Source organism: Aquarana catesbeiana, linkage group LG12 (genome assembly GCF_042186555.1).
Source record: "Aquarana catesbeiana isolate 2022-GZ linkage group LG12, ASM4218655v1, whole genome shotgun sequence".
Classification (NCBI taxonomy): Eukaryota; Metazoa; Chordata; class Amphibia; order Anura; family Ranidae; genus Aquarana; species Aquarana catesbeiana.
This window is the reverse complement of record NC_133335.1, coordinates 4,799,393-4,819,342: the sequence shown is the minus strand read 5'-3', so window position 1 is coordinate 4,819,342 and position 19,950 is coordinate 4,799,393. Positions and strand designations below refer to the sequence as shown.

The window sequence follows — 19,950 nt, the reverse complement described above, 5'->3', positions numbered from 1 at the left end:
TCTTTGAAAATACATTTTAATTCATCAGCTATAAATTGAAGCAAGTTAACATTATGTTCGGTATCATGCTGGTGTCACCGGGTTAGTGGAGGAGAAATGGTGAATAAAAAAAAGATATTAATGCCAACTCCACGTCTGACCTCGGCAGCAGACGGACAGAAATCAAGTAACGGCTGCCCAGTTATCGCTCTCCCAAGGGTGATGGAGGTGACCCCCTCCAATACAGGCTCTAGAAGTTACGAAACCCATACGGCGCCGGCAGAGGTCAAACTATGGACTGGAGGGGGAGAAGCTTATTTAATTTATACGATAAAATGTTAATTCATTGTGGAGTCTCAATCTAATAATCCGCTCTGGCAGAAAGTGGGTTCAGGAAAATAAAATAAAGGGGGGGGGGGGGGATAAAGCAACTATCCCATGATTCAGTGTAACAGTTATACAGCAGAGCGGTCATTAAAAAAGTGGCGCACCGGTGCCGCGCTCACATGATTAATCGGACATCAATGCAGCCGCTCCGTTTTCTGCTGGAAAAGATAAAAGAATGACACCTGAAACACAAAAAAAAAAAATGAATTGACGTACAGGTGGCCATTTTGTACCGTGGCACGGGGAACCCCAGTAGCCAATGGCTGTAAAAAAAACAAAAATCAGACTAGTCAATGACTCTCCAGACGTGACAAAAATAAAAACATCACGCCGTGACGGCGGACGTGCCAGCGAATCGGGAGCCCCTCCCCCTGCCAGGGTGAGCGGATTTGCCGTTTATGCTCTGTTTCTTATATACAGGCAACACGAAGAGGTTGGCGGAAGGTGAAATGAGACCCGGCCTACACAAATAAGCGCAGAATTTTCACAGAAAATTCCCTTTTTTTTTTTCTATCTATTTACATATGAAGACCAGGATCAGACAGAGCAGAGGTAGGAGGACCGGATAAAGCTCTCAGACGGAATGCGTCAGTGGCTGGATGGGACGGGCGTGCGCTACGCCTGCGCCACCGTTCTCTAAAAAATAAAACACACCCCCCGATTAACGCACTGTTCGCAAAACCTTGCGTCTGATGCAGAAACAGAAGCGGAATCAGTGGTTTGACATCTCATTGCCACGAAGAATGTCTGAACACTTATGAGGGTGCGTTGTTACGGACAGGAAGAAAGCGTCTAAAGTGCACCTGTCATGGGGTGGGGTGGGGGGGCGTCCTGTCAGAAAACCAATATTCCATGTGTGTTCAGAGTGATGTCACTGCCTTGAATGACCTCAGACATCAGATGGGTGTAATGGCTGCTGCTATTAAGCATCAAGGGACATGGATTTGGAAATATTGATTGGTTTCCTTTAATGTCTATTCAGTGCAATGCATGAAAGTCAATGAGGGGCGATGTATGGTGTTCAACAAATAATGCAACACGTCATGGGAATGATCCAGGGTCCCTCCACAACACCGCCATAGCTACACCAGTAACGTCATCTGCTTCTGCTCCGAGCGTGAAGATCCAGCAAAGTCACAAGTCCCTCTATGATGTAATGGATGATGGCCCCTTGTAGACCCTCTATGCAAAATGGATGATGGCAACTTGTAGACCTCTATGATTGTAATGGATGATGGCACCTTGTAGACCAGACCGTAGCCTGGTCTACAAGGTGCCATTATCCATTACATCATAGATGGTCTATACAAGGTGCCATCATTCATTACATCATAGAGGGTATACGAGGGGCCATCACCCATTACATCATAGAGGGTCTACGAGGTGGCATCATCCATTATACCATAGACCAGCGATGGCATAGCTTGGCACCCCAGATGTTTTGGAGCTACATTTCCCATGATGCTCATACACTCTGCAGTGTAGTTGAGCATCATGGGAAATGTAGTTCCAAAACATCTGGGGTGCCCAGGTTCGCATCACTGTCATAATCGGGCTACAAGGGGCCATCATCCATTACATCATAGACAGTCTACAAGGGGCCATCATCCATTATATCATAGGTGGGCTACAAGGGGCCATTATCCATTACATCATAGAGGGTCTACAAGGGGCCATCATCCATTACATCATAGAGGGTCTACAAGGGGCCATCATCCATTACATCATAGAGGGTCTACAAGGGGCCATCATCCATTACATCATAGAGGGTCTACAAGGGGCCATCATCCATTACATCATCGAGGGTCTACAAAGGGCCATCATCCATTACATCATCGAGGGTCTACAAAGGGCCATCATCCATTACATCATCGAGGGTCTACAAAGGGCCATCATCCATATCATCATAGAGGTTCTACAAGGGGCCATCATCCATCATAGAGGGTCTACAAGGTGGCATCATCCATATCATCATAGAGGATCTACAAGGGGCCATCATCCATCAGAGGGTCTTCAAGGTGGCATCATCCATATCATCATAGAGGATCTACAAGGTGGCATCATCCATACTATCATACAGGGTCTACAAGGTACCATCTTCCATTACCTCACAGAGGGACTTGTGGTGTCACTAGACCTTCACGTTCGGATAGGCTGCCTATATTAGTGACATTGAACGTTCAAAATGGCCACACAGCAGGCACCATGGTCTAAACAGGGACAACCAACCATCGCCCATAGCAACAAGAACCTAACAAACATTCTCCAGGTCTATCCTACACAAGGCCCACCCACTACTCAATGATACATCTAACAGGAGACAATATGGCAGCAGTGACGTCAACGTCTCCAAGGAATATCGGTTGAAGCTGACAGGGCGTCTCCCAAGGGACAGGTGCACTTTAAACTATAAAAACACAAAAACCTTTATACACAACAAGCATGAAGACATCAAGGAGGAGGGGGAGGAACATAAAATACAGGAGTGGTGGGTATTAAATTATTCCATTAGGAATTATATTAATAAAATAAGTGGTGAATAGCTGGGATACAGACCGACGGCCGTGAGGGTATCATGTTAGTTCAGTATCATATCATTGCATCCACTGGAATGGGTAGTGGGGTCCTCCGACAAGCACAGGACGCACCCCCCCCTCTTCTCCGAGTCACAAATCAGCACCTTGTATGACATCACAGAAGACGGCGGTCCTGAGGGCGGAGACTGGTGGGACCATCCTGGATGAGGCGGCACGGAGGACCCCCACTTTTTTTTTTTTCCTGAACGGGCCTGTGTACAGATCGGCTCGGCCTCTCTCCCCTTCGGCACCCGCGATGTCACGATCCGGGAAGAGGGAATGTAATCGATAACCCCCCTCTTTTTTTTTTCATATAAAAATAGTAGTCTTTATATGCAGAGCGCTGCCTTCCCGTAAAAAGTCAGCGTCCTTTTAAAGTTCAAGATATTTGATTTTTTTAAATAGCAGCTAAGTCGTGAGCGCGGTACGACTTTTTCATAATGGAAAAAAAATATATATATTTATATAATCCCAAACCGTCAGTTTCTTTCCTCATTCACAGTGCCCCGTGGAAGGAAGCCCCTCCCCCCACTCTGAAAGCACCTCTGATGCAGAGGGAGGGGCCGGGAGATAGCGCTTCATAAATAATGTCCGCAGGTGGTGCGCAATCATTCCACGGCGAAGCCGCACGTCTCTTCTATGGCTGTGAGGAGCTTCTCGGAGAGCTTTTCGTAGTTCTCGTAGGGCGGGATGTCAATGCGGTTGAAGCTGCGATAAAAAAAAAAAAATTATTACTAATCAATGTTTCCACCACAAAACTTCTCCAAGTTAACTGGAAGGTTTTACCCATTTCATGACCAGGCCATTTTTTGCTATTCAGCACTGCGCTACTTTAACTGAAAATTGCACAGTCATGCAATGATGTACACAAATAAAATGTATAGAATTGTTTTTCCTACAAATAGGGCTTTCTTTTTTGTGGTATTTTATCTTTTGTAATATAAACAAAAAAAGACCGCAAATTTAGAAATTTTTTGTTATAAAAGATATGCAAAGTTTTTGTTTTATTTTATATAAACAAAAAAAAAAAAAAAAAGCAAACATAAACCCCTTCAATACCGGGCACTCTCACCCACTTCCTGCCCAGGCCAATTTTCAGCGCTCTTACAGTTTGAATGACGATTGCGCGGCCATGCTACAAATATGACATTTTTATTATTTTTTTTTTCACACAGAGCTTCTTTCGGTGGTATTTAATCACCACTGTGGTTTTTATTTTTTTACAAAATAAATTAAAAAAGACCGAAATTTAAAAAAAAAAAAAAAAAAAAACACGTTTTCTTTGTTTGTTATAAAATTTAGCAAATCATCTTTTTTCATAAATTGTAAATGTATTCTGCTACATTTCTTTGGTGAAAATAACTCAAATCAGTGTATATTATTTAATTTGTAGGAGTCCACACACTTTGGAATATAAAAATGCATAAACATTTTTAACACAAATAGAGCTTTCTTTTTGTTGTATTTAATTACCACGGGGATTTTTTTTTTGTTTTTTGCTATATAAACAAAAAAAACACCAAAACTTTTTTTTAACAAAATGCATTTTTATCTTAGTTTCTGTCATAAAATTTTGCAAATAAATTAACTTTCTTCACAAATGTATTCTGCTCCATTCTTTGGTGAAAATAATCCAAATCAGTGTATATTAGTCTGTAGGAAAGTTAGAGTCCAAACTTTGTGATATAGAGTATCTTGCAAAAGTAAGTACACCCCCATCACTCATATTTTTGAAAATCTTCTCTTCTCTCTTTTCATGTGACAACACTGAAGAAATGACACTTGTCTACAATGTAAAGTAGTGAGTGTACAGCTTGTATAACAGTGTAAATTTGCTGTCCCCTCAAAATAACTCAACACACAGCCATTAATGACTAAACCGCTGGCAACAAAAGTCAGTACACCCCTAATCTCCAAATTTTGTACATAAGTACATTTCTCCTGCCCTGATGGGCGCTGATGAGGCTGCACTGTTGAGGAGGCACTGATAGGTGGCACTGTTGGGGTTTCACTGATCATCGGTGTAGATGTCCCCTGTGTGGATTTCCGCTTAACGGTTCTCCTCTCCGACAAATCCTGTTTACACGGTGATCAGCTGTGATTGGACACAGCTGGTCACATGGTAAAGAGCCGCTGTGATTGTCTCTTTACCCCGATCTGTGATCAGCTGAGTCCAGAGGACACAGCGATTACAGATCACCACCGATGCGTGTCGCAGGGAGCACGCCAGAATCACAATCACGGGAGGATGCCATATGTCGCCCTCCTGGCAATGTGAGGCAGCGCAGTAGCCGTCATTTGGCTACAGCGAGGTCATGAAGAGGTTAATTAAGAGCAACATCTGCTCCATTTTTATGTTCAGAAGAGTGGTGCAAGCTTGTGTATGTGCAACTCTCTGCTACCCCCCCCCCCCCCCCCCAATATTATTCAAGTCTAATCCATCCCTAAGCTTCACCAGTGGATGGAGCTATCAACCCAACTGAAGTGTCCCAGCCAGCAGAGCCCCCCGACTGGTGTAGGACACTCACCATGTATGTGCCTTGGGCAGGTTGTTGGTGTTTGCATCAATCTGATGGATGGTGAAGAGCCGTGGGCCAGCTGCACCTGGAATTGGGAAAACAAATGTTACAAAAGAGGGCAGAGGGGGGAACCTAACAAAACCTTGTCGCACTTTAATCATATCCAAACATCCCCGGCCCCGGGGTCTCCTCCGCCATGTGCCTTCCCGTCACCCAAGGAACAGTAGAATCCAGTATGAAACAGCAGGACTATGGGGCAGTCTGCGCCAACCTGTGTCCTGTTAGGGGCCCCGGAAAAGGCCCACAAATCTCAAAACATTTCTGAACAATGGCCGCAATGGGTGAGAGGAACAGTCCTCGCTTCACACGTCTGTTCGGCGACTTCGTCTGGAAAAACAGTCTGATATCTCCCCGACCTTCCAGGCAGGTGAGCGCTTACCTTGTAATGCTTTAAAGCCTTGCAGAGGAACTCGAGACGATCCGGTGACAAACTGCAGTAGCCGCGCTCTCCTCTCCTCATCGAACGACTCCACCGCCTTCCAGAACCATTTCACAATGTTGCTCTCCGCCGTGCAGTGTTTTAACCGGGTGTTAGCTTTCCAATCATTCACATCGATCTTCCCCAGCCCACAAATGATTAGCTGAAAACAAAGAGATGGAGAACATCAGCCCACATGTGGTTCAGTAGAACTGCTGGTTTATAATGCAGATGAATGATATCAGCACTACATCCCAGCATACAGAAAAGTTGGAAAAGAGGGGACTAATGGGACTTTTAAAGGTGCTTAACCACCTCAATACAGGGCACTTACACCCCCTTCCTGCCCAAGCCATTTTTCAGTTTTCAGCGCTGTCGCACTTTGAATGACAATTGCGCGGTCGTGTTACACTGCACCTTAATTAAATTTTTATCATTTTTTTCCCACAAATAGAGCTTTCTTTTGGTGGTATTTGATCACCTCTGCGGTTTTTATTTCTTGCGCTATAAACAAAAGAAGAGGGACAATTTTGAAAAAACACAATATTTTTTACTTTTTGCTATAATAAATATCCAATTTTTTTTTTTTTTTTAACAAATTTTTTCCTCAGTTTAGGCCGATACGTATTCTTCTACATATTTTTGGTAAAAAATTGATTGGTTTGCGCAAAAGTTATAGTGTCTACAAAATACGGGATAGATTTATAGCATTTTTATTATTTATTTATTTTTTACTAGTAATGGCGGCGATCTGCAATTTTTATTGTGACTGCGATATTGCGGCGGACACATCGGACACTTTTGACACATTTTTGGGACCATTCACATTTATACAGCGATCAATGCTATAAAATTGCATTGATTACTGTGTAAATGTGACTGGCAGGGAAGGGGTTAACACTAGGGGGCGCTCGAGGGGTTAATGTATTACCTAAGGAGGTGATTCTAACTGTGGGGGGAGGGGACTGACTGGGGGAGGTGACCGATCGCTGTCCCTATGTACAAGGGACACGCCATCGGTCTCCTCTCCTCTCTGACAGGACGTGGATCTGTGTTTACATGCACAGATCCACGCTCCTGCTGTGTTACCCGGCAATCGCGGGTGCCCGGCGGACATCGCGGCCGCCGGGCACGCGCACCGGGTCCCGAGTGACACGGCGGGCGCGCGCGCCCCCTAGTGGCTCGGGAAGGCGAGGACGTCATATGACGTCCTCCCAGAATAACAGAAGCCTCGTCCAGCCGTCATATGACGGTGGGCGGTGGCTTAGTGGTTAATGCAGACAATGCTAGACTCTATTAAATTCATCATTTATTAACTCACAATGGTAAAAACATTTGCACATGGTCTTGTTCTTATTTCCATAGTGGTATAGCAGTATAAACTCACAGCATGTTTCGCCCTTTAGGAGAAATGATAACCACTAATAATCTGAAAGCTACATTAGAAAAAACAAATTAAATAACGTGTTAATATGAGACGCGTTATATAAATATGTATGTTATTTACATTTACATGTTTTTCTGATGTAGCTTTCAGATTAGCTCTTATTTCACAATTTGTGCATGGGCTCTTGTTCTCATTTCCATAGTGGTATAGCAGTATAAACTCTCAACATTTTTCGCCCTTTGGGGCTTCTTCAGGAGAAATGATAACCACTAATAATCTGAAAGCCATATCAGAAAAGCAGAATATAAATAACATACTAATATAGAACGTGTCACATTAATACGTTATTTAGATTTTGTTTTTCTGATATAGCTTTCGGATCATTAGCGGTTATGTCCCCTGAAGAAGCCCCAAAGGGCGAAACATGTTGGGAGTTTATACTGCAATACCACTATGGAAATAACAAGACCATGTACAAATTCTGTATGATTTTATTATGAAATGTTTTTAACATTATGAATTAATAAATGATGAACTTTTAATACAGTATCATTGTCTGCATTAAGCACCCTTACAAGTCCGATTATTCCTATCTTTTCCAAGTTTTTAGTAGAACTACAAGTCCCAGCACCTCATGTGATGGCGTGGAGCTCTCTCTAGCTGGTGACCCAAAGACAGCCTACAATGCAGGACTTACCTCCAGCTCCTTTTCATCGAACGACTTCAGCAGGTGTTGTGGGATAACTTCATTAAATCCTTTCTGCAGAGCCAGGAACTGCGCTTCGATCCCCCGCAGAAACCTCCAGTTCACGTACAATCTAGTATCAGAACAGCAGAGGATTAGGAAGATTAAAAATCAGATGGGGTGCGTGCCAAGTGTGTGAGAGAAATAGGACACTAGCAGAAAAACATGCTGGGTAGAGGAGAGGGTTATACAGTTCTATATAGATGAAAGAAAGCCAGCAACTCGATCTTCCGCAATGAACGAGTTTTATTAATCCAGGTGTAGTACAAAATAATAGAGGGCTTACGCGTTTCGGCGCATGGCTATGATTAAAGTGGTTACAAAGCCTCAAGGTTTTTCACCTTAATGCATTCTATGCATTAAGGTGAAAAACCTTCTGTGCTGCAGCTCCCCCCAGACCCCCCGTTTTTCTTACCTTAGCCCAATCCGATCCAGCAATGTGCATGAGCGCAGCAGCTCCAGCCGCTGCCTCTCTCCTCATTGGACAGATTGATGATAGCAGAAGCCATTGGTTCCCACTACTGTCAATCAAATCCAGTGACACAGGGCCAAGTACCGCTGTCTGTGTCAATGGACACAGCAGCGGGACTCTGGGACAGGAAGGGATGGGTGCCCCCCAGGGAAAGTGGCTTGCAGAGGGGCCTGGAGTGCCGGCGGGCGCCCCAAAAGAAGGGGATCGGGGCTGAATGTATAAGCATGTTATTTATTTAAAAAAAAAAACACAAGGGTTTACAACCCCTTTAAGGATACACGCGCAAGCCGAGTATTGTTTTACTACACATGGATTAATAAACATTCATTGTGGAAGTCGATCTGCCGGGTTTCTTTAACCTATATATTTGTTTAGGTCCTAGGAGGAAACAACAAGCCAGTGCACTGACTGCTTAACACCTCGGGATTAGCATGAAGGTCTGGTCTACAACTTTTTCTGTTTGCCAGTGTCCCAACCTCCTGTAGGCGGTAGTTTAACCCAAATTTACCTAAATAGAAGTCAATAGGGCACACAGAAGTCACATGACTAGGAACCGCTGAGGTCCCACCTACCTGACGTATTCCTTTTTGGTTTCTTCCGTCACTGGGATGCTCTTCCCGTTTGGTTTCAGCTCGTGTTGGATGAGTTCACCGTACGCGCTGTGTTCTACGCAGAACGTGTGATCCAACACCGCCGTGATGTCATTCTCTCTGGATAAAGAAGACAAACGTTGTCACAGAAATCGGAGAGAGTGCCATCGGCACACAGGAAGCAGCTGTCGGGGTAAACTTACAGAATCCAGACCAGGCTGTTGTGCAGGTCAGGGTCCACAGACTCCATGTCGTCCAACGTGATTGATTTCCCAAGCAGCTGCTTATAAAAGGGTAGCGTGAAGCCTCCGTCAATGTAGTGCCCGTGAAATACCGCCATGCCCATAATCCTCCCCACAAAATGGAAATAGGAGAGATGTTCCTGGAGATGGAGAGAGACATCTGTCAGAGTAAGACTATAAATCGGACCGGCACGTTCACCCCCTTCCTGTCCAGGCCAATTTTCAGCGCTGTTGCACTTTGAATGACAATTGTGCGATCATGTAACGCTGGACCCCAAAGAAAATTTTTTATCATTTTTTGAGACAGATAGAGCTTTCTTTTGGTGGTATGTAATCACCACAGTTTTTTTATTTTTTTTGCTATATAAATGGAAAAACCAGAAAATTTGGAAAAAATAAAGTTTCTACGTTTCCATTATAAAATCTTGTAAATAAGTAATCTATCTCCTGCACTGATGAGGCGGCACCCATGTGACCCGACGAGGCGGCACCGATGAGGCTGCACTGATCATGAGGATACTCATGATCAGTGCCCTGATTAACAGTGTAGCTGTTCCCTGTGTGGTTTACCGCTTACCGGCTCTTCTCTCCTCCCGCACTGTCAGCGCGAGAAAAGGATTGCCGATAACCGGCAAATCCTGTTTACACTTTGATCAGTTGTAATTTAACACAGCTGGTCACATGGTAAAGTGCCACAGTGTTTGGCTCTTTACCCCGATCTGTGATCAGCTGTGTCCAGAAAACACAGAAATCACAGATCACTACCGATGCGTGTCGCAGGGGGCACGCAAGAATCACGGGGGGAAGCCATATGACGCCCTCCTGGCAATGTGAGACAGTGCTGTAGCCGTCATTCGGCATTAACGCGGTCATGAAGAGATTGCGCAATATCACTGCCAATACGCACCACAAAAGGTGATCACTGCAGCAATCACTGCCAATGTGCGCCACAGGGGGGCGTGGGGGGAAGTGCGATCATGAGAGGATGTCAATAGACATCGTCCCAGAAATGGCGACCACGCTGTAGCCACCATTCGTCTATAGCGTGGTCATAGGTCATGGCTTGAGTACAGGTGACAAATTATTATTATACAGGATTTATATAGCGTCACAGTTTACGCAGCGCTTCACAACTTGAGGGTAGACACTACAAATACAATACACTTTACTACAGGAGGAATCAGAGGGTCCTGCTCCTTAGAGCTTACAGTCTAAGAGAGAGGTTGAAGAGATACAAAAAGGTAATAACTGTGGGGGATGTGCTGATACAGACAATCGGAAAACGGGTCTCAGACCTGCTTCTGAATGGCCGCATTGAGGTTCAGTGTTATAACAGCAACAGTGGTGTTATAACACCTGGGTGTGCTCATGGCGCAATGCTATGCGCTCCGAGCCCACCCTATTTCAAAGCCTATGGCTCTAATCAGGTGGTTTTAAAAAAAACCCGGCGCTGTAATTCAGACGCCTGGTGTCCTGAAACGGGCCGGACGCATGAATAGGGGGTGGTCGCAGCGGGAGTGGAAAGATCCATACTATGCATGAATCTATTCATCATTCATATAGGGGGTGCCGTGGATAGAGGGGACGGTGCCCAGGCGCCCCTAATTGGACGGGCCGCCACTGGTCTGAGAGTTAACAAAGTTGGAGATAATCGGACAAATTGGGGTAGAGCATTCCAGGGGTTGGGAGCGGCTCGGGAGAAGTTCTAGGTATGGGATGGGTGACAAGGGAGCTAGAAAGCAGGAGATCTTGGGAGGAATGAAGAGACTGATCTGGTTGGTATTTTGAGACCAGGTTAGTCATGTAGCTGGGGGCGGAGTTGTGGGTGGCTTTGTAAGTTGTTGTTAGTATCTTGAATTTGTTGGTTGAGTGGCAGGCAATGGAGGAATTGGATTGGCAGAGAGGAATCTTCACTTCATGTGTGAGAAGGGCAGTGCAAGCAGAAGACACAAGAAGGAGGAGGAGTGGAGCCACGTACCGGGTTGACCGCAGAATCTGGGTTGATCTGTAGTGTGTAGATGTCGTCGCGGGAATACTGGAAGAGGCCGTAGTACGGGTTCAACATCTCGTGAGACAACAGGTAAAGCCACTCTCTGCAAAACAACAAATACCCGAAACTGAAGAAAACCAAATCTGTACAATAATTAAATCACAATAGTCATCGAGCAGCACACAGAGTTCAGGAAAAAACTTGTCTGCAGTGATAGGATGTTTGCCATTTCCTATAGTGTGAAGAGCCCAACCCCCCCCCCCCCCCCCGCGTCCTCCTTGATGTACTTGCTCCATGCTGAGCACAGCAGTGTAATGGGGTTGGAGAGCCGAGACACCTAGAAGGAAACCAGGGACCATTTCCTTGCTTTAGCTTCTCCTAAGGTAAAGTGTGAGAATTTAAGTTATTCCTAGCCGATGTTAGGTGCTTCCATGGATCGGTGGGGGTTCACTCCCTTTGGAGGTACAGGGGCAGCACCCTCTGCACCAGATCATGTATATACACACATGCGATCCGACATTTCCAGGTAGGGGGGCGCACATGTGTGCCGCCGCAGGCTTGCTCCCGCTGTGATTACACACAGTGGGAGCAGACTCAATGTCTGCCTGGACCCACCGATCATTCTGCACAGAGGTAGAACAGTGGTCTGCAAATGTAAACAAGGCAGATCACCGTTCTGACAGGAGGGAAGGCATGGATACTGTGTCTCTGCAAAGCAGGGACAATAATCCATCCCTTGCACCTCCCACTGTGCAAAAACACTGGCTAGGCACAGAGTTAACCCTCTGATCGCCCCTGTTGTTAACCCCTTCCCAGCCAGTGTCATTAGTACAGTGACAGTTCAAATTATTAGCACTGATCACTATACTAGTGTCACTAATGGCTCCTGCTGCTATCAATCTATCCAATGAGGACACCAGACAGCGGCTGGAGCTGCTGTGCTCAACCCCGTCGCTGAAACGGTTGGGCTCGGGTAAGAAAAAGGGGAGCTCAGCACAGAAGGTTTTTCAACTTAATGCATAGGATGCAAACCGTGAGGGTTTACAACTCCTTTAAGGACACTTCCTCCAGACATTCTGGGGCTCCCCACTGCAGGACAAATCAGGGATACAAAGCACACTAATACATTGCCATCTTTACGCACCTGGCCACGCCACCATAGTCTAAGCCCTCCTCCCCACGGAATTTGATCATAAGTCTCTTCCACAGGTCCTTCGGCCTCATCTTCATCACCTGCCTGTAGGACTCCTGCAAGACGTGAAACAACCATTCAGTAAGCAGAGGCGAAAACATCCTGTCAGATTTGTATTCTCCGCCCTCTTATGATGTCACCGACCGAGGGCATGCTGGGTCAGTGATGTCACAAGGGGGCTGGGCCCCTTCGTTTATTGAGCAATGGTGGCAGTCATTGTGATTGATCATGGATCTACACCGGGGGGCATTTTTTTTGTTTAGTTTAAGAACTTGTCAAAAACTGCCTTTATTTACCTTTTTGAGCACTTTTTTGGTGAATAAGGGTACTATGTACCCCTACTCATTCACATGATGTCCTGACCTAAGGGTCGAGACAGCGTAATCAATACCGCTGTTTTTTCCCCACAATTTTTCATTGCTGGCAAATCTTATTTACATTCAGCGGAGAAGCCCGCTGATGACACATCGGTTATTAAGGACGCATCGGAAGCCCACTCCCTAACAACCAGCTATTTACAAATGGTAGTTAAGTTGCCAGTCACTGCCAGCGTTAAATTACTGCAAGCTTTCTCTACTAAAATACCGCATGCAGTATTTTAGTCGCTTTTTTTGTGAATGCCCAAAAAATTAAGCAAAAATGCTGAGCAGTAGATACTGCTCTGTGAATGGAGCCCAATATGCTAAAGGAGGGACCCCCCCCCCCCAATTAACCATAACCATGTGACCCAAGTTCTTCAATTAATGACTGCATCTGGCCAAAGTAGGGGCAAAATGCATGTCACCTGTCACGCCCTGCGTCTAATCTTTATATCCATGAATAGAGAGAGAAACACGTACCTCGAAGATCTCCTCCCGGGACACCTCAATGCGGCAATGTCCAGCTTGAGGCTGCTGCTGGGACAGCTCCTGTCTCAGGATCTTCAGTTTCTGCACCAGGTCTCTCTTATAACGTGGGACAGTCAGACAGTCCACGTCATCGGGGAGCTGACATAAGGATACCACCGGAGGTGGTGGCGGCGGTTGCTGCTGCTGCTGCTGTTGTTGGTCTTTTAGCTGGTTCTGGCGGCTGTGAAGAGAAAAGCATTCATTAACCGATAGACCTCCGGAAGGTTTCACCCCCTTCATGACCAAGCCATTATTTTGCCATTCAGCAACTTATAGTGTGACTGTGATAAGGGTGGCTGGCAATCTGTCGCTAACAGATAATGGCTGGGAGGGACACTTAACTGGCTGAGATCACCAGTGACATTGGGAGCCGGTTCACACAGGGGCGGCTTCAAAGTCGCCTGACTCTGAAGCCGCCCCGTAAAGCGCGACTTCAGCGCAGCTTGCAAAATGGCTTATGTACAGAAGTTAATGCAAGCTGCTCTGAAGTCGCCCCAAAGTAGTACAGCAACCTTTTTTGGGGGGTTCCTTTGTACAGAATGGAGTGTGACTTGTCAGGCGGTTAAGTTGCCAGACAAGTCGCCCCTGTTTGAATCAGGTCTAATACAGTGACAATACTATACACTGTCACTGCACTAATGACACTGGCTGGGAAGGGGTTAACATTTAGGGGCAATCAAGAGATTAAATGTTTAACCCAGGGGTCTTCAAACTACGGCCCTCCAGTTGTTCAGGAACTACAATTCCCATCATGTCTAGTCATGTCTGTGAATGTCAGAGCTTTACAATGCCTCATGGGACGTGTAGTTCTGCAACAGCTGGAGGGCCGTAGTTTGAGGATCCCTGGTTTAACCTCTTGGATCCGTCGCCTCCCGACCCTTTAAAGGTGTTGTAAAGGTTCGTGTTTTTTCACCTTAATGCATCCTATGCATTAAGGTGAAAAAAACACCTATCAGTGACCGGCCCCCCAACCCCCCCCCATTTTACTTACCTGAACCCTCAAACTTGTCCCACGGGGAAGCGCCTTCTCTCAGCTGTTGATTGGATTGATAGCAGCGCAGCCATTGGCTCCTGCTGCTGTCAATCAAATCCAATGACGCAGCCGCCGGGGGGCGGGGCCGAGTCCTGAATTCGGCGTCTATGGACACCAAATGTTGGACTTGGGAGCGCGCCCGCAAGGTAACCCCCCGGGAGGGCGGTTCTCCCAGGGTATTATCTGATGCGGGGAAGAGCCGAGACAGCCGCCGAGGGACCCCAGATGACCAGGATCGGGACCACTCTGTGCAAAACGAGCTGCACAGTGGAGGTACATGTTTGTTATTTAAAAAAAAAAAAAATTACCTTTAGTGTCACTTTAAGGGGTTTAAGATGCCGGGAGGTGGGTCAGGGTTTATGATCATGTGACTGTCGCAATTGGCTGTCACGGCAGTCACATGATTGGAAAGGTCCCATTCCCAAGTAATGATTGGGAGCTTTTCTCTAGCCGTCGGTAACTGTACCGGTAGCGCGCAGGACGTGAGCTCCTGGCACAGCTGTATTCACACTCAATGCAAATATGCGGGCGCTTGGGCAACAAGGCGTACCCGCAGAAGAGCCACATATTTGCGTGCAGCCGGCGCCAACGGGTTAATGTGTGTTGCTTTTACTTACAGATCTGGCTGCTGCTTCTCTCTGAACTCAAGAGTAGGTTTCAGGAAGAAGAAACAGCCAGATCTCAGTCTTTGCAGAATTCTGTTTGTTGGTAAACACAGAACTCTGTGCTGTTATTGGCCACAGCTGATCAGCAGGTACAGAGCCAAAATCATTGGCTGAAACCTGCTGAAAAACTTGTGCTATCACAGCACAGGTTAGCAGGGGAAGCGTGCATGGGCACCCGGAAAGAGGTCTCGCTGTACTGTAACATTGTGGTGCTTCTAGCTGGCCCCTGCAGTAAATGTACTATGGGTGGCAAGCGGTTAGCCAACTGCCATACAGGCTGTGTTTACAAAGGGGATGGGGAAAGAAATGGGGGAGGGGGGGGGTCTTCTGTGATTGCACCAATCTCCCTCCATAAAGATCAACAACTTTAATAAACACATAAAGAAATCCACCGACTACGCCACTCTGTCACCCAATGTACAATGGAGAATGTGGAGATGGATGGGTAACAGAAAGAGTGCACTGAAAACATTTCCTCATTTATCATCTCTGCTAATGAAAATGATGGAAATTAAAAAAATAAAAAAAACACGGAAAGATGTAAAATTGCAAATTAGAGCCGCTTTGAAAATGGCGCAATTCTGTCCCCTTACGGAGAAGAGGTGCATCCTGGGGGAACAATCTCGGTGACACAGACGGACGCTGGATGTGTCAAGAATCTCCACGCACAATCAGACCAGAGAAATGGAAGTCTCCTGTAATTCCAACCAAAGAAAAGTAAAAGGTAGTCCCCCCCCTGCCAAAGTTGGGCTGGAATGATGGTCTATTCCAGCCAATATAATGACTGATCGATTAGAAGGAGCCGAGTACGATGCATTATGTTTACAGGTTAAATCCTCACAAATTATTTCATTGATGGGTAAATACTGCTGAATGTCGCCTAGTGCCTCTGGCTATGCTCCACTATCCTACTGCACTGAAAACAAGGACAGAGACCTAGGAGGACAATGGAGCCAACTACAACTCAGAGACAGAGGTAACCAGTTACCGAGTCAGCCTGACCATAAGGTGGAGGTAGTCAATACTACAAAACCCAGGGAGCACAAAAGTAATGGCGAATCTTGGCACCCCAGATGTTTTGGAACTACATTTCCCATGGTGCTCATGCACTCTGCAGTGTAGTTAAGCATCATGGGAGATGTAGTTCCAAAACATCTGGGGTGCCAAAGTTCGCCATCACTGACCTAGACCAAGGTTTCTCCAGAAGTTGCTAGGGGTTCCTTAAACAATAAGCAATTTCTGCCTCTCAGATAACTTTTTTGGCTTTGGGGAACCCCTGCTAATTTGTTATTTCAAGGGTTCCTCCAGATTAAACATTTTGAGAAAGGCTGGTCTAGACCATTAATACCCACAATGCAATTCAGATACCTCTCAGTAGGTCACTATGATGGTGCAGGGCATTGGAGGATTTAAAGGGGAAGTATCTAAGCTCCAGTTAGGTGCTGTAATGGTCACAAAGTTTGGTCTCTGGGGAAAGACTCGGCAGAGCTATGGTGCCTGCAGTTATCTAGGCAGGGTTTGTCTCAGAACAGGTTCATTTTATTCTGGTACTATACAGAACTGACCAATGAGGTTGGCATTGTAGATGGCAGATGTCCACCTAGACAGCAGAATTCCTCTGTACAGTGACCATAAGAGGTGACACAAGGCGCTCAGGGGGTGTGTGTGTGGGGGGGTGATAACATTGGCACTCACTTTAAAACGATGTGTAGGTTGGCAGACAGCCTGGGGTCTGTGAACTGTGTGGTGCGGTTGTTGTGATCTACAAAGTAGACTCGGCCTGTGGCTGTGTTCCGGATCTCCCAGCCTGGCGGGAGGGGGCCCAGCTCCTCGCAGTTGACGTTGCTAAGATCCCTGAAACAACAAACAGAGGTCAGATAGAATATGAGAGAGAGAGAGAACACACCACCTCCTCATCACACCGCACAGGAACCCTAGACACTCGTCAGGAATCTCCCACTGTCCCGGACACCTAATCGCTCTGAGAAAACCATCGACACCAAATGTGCTCAACAATCGCCCCAGAAGACTGGCTCTAACCGCACCTATAACTGGGCGGCAGTATCATTTAGGCCGGGTTCACAGTAGATGCGGCCGCGGCTCCCAGCAGGGGTCCGGTGCGTCCCTGTACACCATTTCAGGTGCGAATGAGGACTATATTTTTTGGCTGAATTTGCACCTGAAACGGAGCCAAAGACGCATGGGACTCTTTTTTTCAGTGCGCTCCGCGGCAGCCCCGGAGCTGTGTGAACCGGCTCCACTGAGAGCGGGTCACAGTCTCCTGTCATGCAAATTGGATGCAGGAAAACCCTCATCCAATCTGCATATGTGTGAACCCAGCCTTAAACGAATCGCTGCCAGAGCCATTTTTGCATTTTTTTGCACACACGCTTAAATTATTTTAGGCCTAAAGATTACACAAACCCCGCAAAACATTATATATTTTCTGAAAGCAGACACCCTAGAGCAGGGGTCTCCAAACGTCCTAAACAAAGGGCCAGTTTATTGCCCTTCAGACTTTAGGGGGACCAGACTGTGGCCAGGAGTGGAAAATTTTCCGCCATCGGTAAGAGTAAACATCACCACATTTGGTATTAGGGGAGGAATAGTGCCCCATCGTTGGTATCATTGGGAGGAATAGTGCCCCATCGTTGGTATCATTGGGAGGAACAGTGCCCCATCGTTGGTATCATTGGGAGGAACAGTGCCCCATCGTTGGTATCATTGGGAGGAACAGTGCCCCATCGTTGGTATCATTGGGCGGAATAGTGCCCCATTGTTGGCGTTAGTGAGAGAAATGGTGCCAGATCGTCGCTATCCGTTGACAGAATAATTTCTCGTATTAGTGGAGGGAATAGTACCCCCAAGGGACAAATAAAGGAGAATAAAATAGTGGCAGTTCCAAGTTTTTATGTCACAAGACATTACCGCAAAGGTCTAGGAAATGCAAAATTTCAGTAACAAATACATCAAGGTTAATTTCATGGCACACAAATGCAATAAATTACCGTATTTATCGGCGTATAACACGCACTTTTTCCCCCTTAAAATCAGGGGAAAATCGCGGGTGCGTGTTATACGCCGATCCCCTGCGATCCCGAGCTTCAAAATCACAGACCGCGATTTGAAAATGGCGCCGCCGGCGCCGAAATACAGTGCCGGTCCTCGGCTCTTCTCGGCCACTTTCGGCTTCACTCGAGAGCCGCCCGAACCTAGCCGTTTACTCGGCTAGGTTCGGATAGCTCCGCTCAGAGTCATGCCCATCCCGGGCGGGACTACGAGTGGAGCCGAAAGTGAACGAGAGCCGCCGAGAACCGGCTCTGTGTATTTTGGCGCCGGTGGCGCCATTTTCAAATCGCGGTCAGCGATTTTGAAGCTCAGGATCGCAGGGGATCACAGGATTTTCAAACTGCGAGTTTCAAGGCTGCACTGGGGCAAGGCTGCACTGGGGCAAGGCTGCACTGGGGCAAGGCTGCACTGGGGCAAGGCTGCACTGGGGCAAGGCTGCACTGGGTGCAAGGCTGCACTGGGTGCAAGGCTGCACTGGGTGCAAGGCTGCACTGGGTGCAAGGCTGCACTGGGGCAAGGCTGCACTGGGGCAAGGCTGCACTGGGGCAAGGCTGCACTGAGAAGGCTGCAATGATGGGCATTTAAATGTAAGTTTTTTTTTTCCTTAAAATTCCCTCCTAAACTTGGGGTGCGTGTTATACGCCGGTGCGTGTTATACGCCGGTGCGTGTTATACGCCGATAAATACGGTAGCCAATTTTCTGGTCAAATATAAAAGATGAGGTTGCACCAAGTAAATAGATACCCAACATGTCAAACATTAAATTTGCGTGCACTTGCGACAAGGCGGCAAAAGTCAGTACCCTATATTTTCCATAGACGATGCTTTTACGTGGGTATATGTGGGGGTGGGTGCCTCCAAAATTCTTGGGGGGTTATTTTATGTGCAACTTATTTTTTTAATTAATATTTTTTTTTTTACTCAAAGCGGTAGTAAACTAAGAAATAAAATAAAAAATTTTTCCGCCCGCAAGGCAATATCACAATGCGCTAGTATGAAGTATGCACCGCATACTAGCGCATTATGAAATACCTTAAAACAAAGCCCACCAGCAGCGCACTGTCACCACTGCAGAGGTTTCCCTCTTCACCCCATCTTCCTTCTAGATTCGGGGACTCCAGCCATCTGATTGGCAGAGCGGGGATGATGTCTCTGCTGCGGCACAGAGCGCATGCACCAGTGACGTCACCGGCTACTGCAGGCTAGAATACGGTGCACTTTTAGGGGTATTCATTTTACCCACAGGTAAGCTTTGTCATAGGTAAAAAAAAAAAAAAAATGCCTCCACCCAACAGGCAAGAGGTCTGCTTGTCACATTTACACACAGACACCGGGAATGTGTGCAAACCCCCCCCCCCCATTGTCAGGTCCGTACGACGTATGCACCTGGCAGCGAAAGGGTTAAAGGAAAACACAAACCATGCTAAACACAAGAAAACAAATGCCAACAGCCACCAACTGATCCCAATTTAAGGAAGGATTGGCTGGACAGTGACCTTACCTAGGCACCCGGGGGTCATGCCACGTGCTGACACCAGTCTGTGTGTGTAGGAAGTACACCTGGCCCTGCTGTGTAGTCCTCTGTTCTGTAAAAGGAGGAATGGGAAACATTAACGTCTGAAAGCCACATATCATCAAAGAACAGAGCTCGTACACATTCCTGCTAAAACACAATCATGACAGGTTCTCTTAGGGTTCAGTTTTTTTAACTGCTGGTCTGTGGAGTGAAATTTACAGGT

At 46.5% G+C, this 19,950-nt stretch overlaps 1 protein-coding gene across 1 annotated transcript in view; it reads right to left on the bottom strand.

Annotated features, from left to right (window-relative positions):
- The window catches only part of SMURF2 (SMAD specific E3 ubiquitin protein ligase 2), a gene marked incomplete in the record, with an annotated part of 59,243 nt that continues 39,293 nt past the window's right edge, over positions 1-19,950 (bottom strand). Inside the window, 11 exon segments of the mRNA XM_073607151.1 lie at positions 1-3,650; positions 5,471-5,546; positions 5,901-6,102; positions 8,024-8,144; positions 9,116-9,253; positions 9,337-9,515; positions 11,354-11,468; positions 12,510-12,613; positions 13,397-13,625; positions 16,838-16,996; positions 19,713-19,797. Of these exon segments, the coding sequence (XP_073463252.1) occupies positions 3,551-3,650; positions 5,471-5,546; positions 5,901-6,102; positions 8,024-8,144; positions 9,116-9,253; positions 9,337-9,515; positions 11,354-11,468; positions 12,510-12,613; positions 13,397-13,625; positions 16,838-16,996; positions 19,713-19,797 (1,508 nt within the window).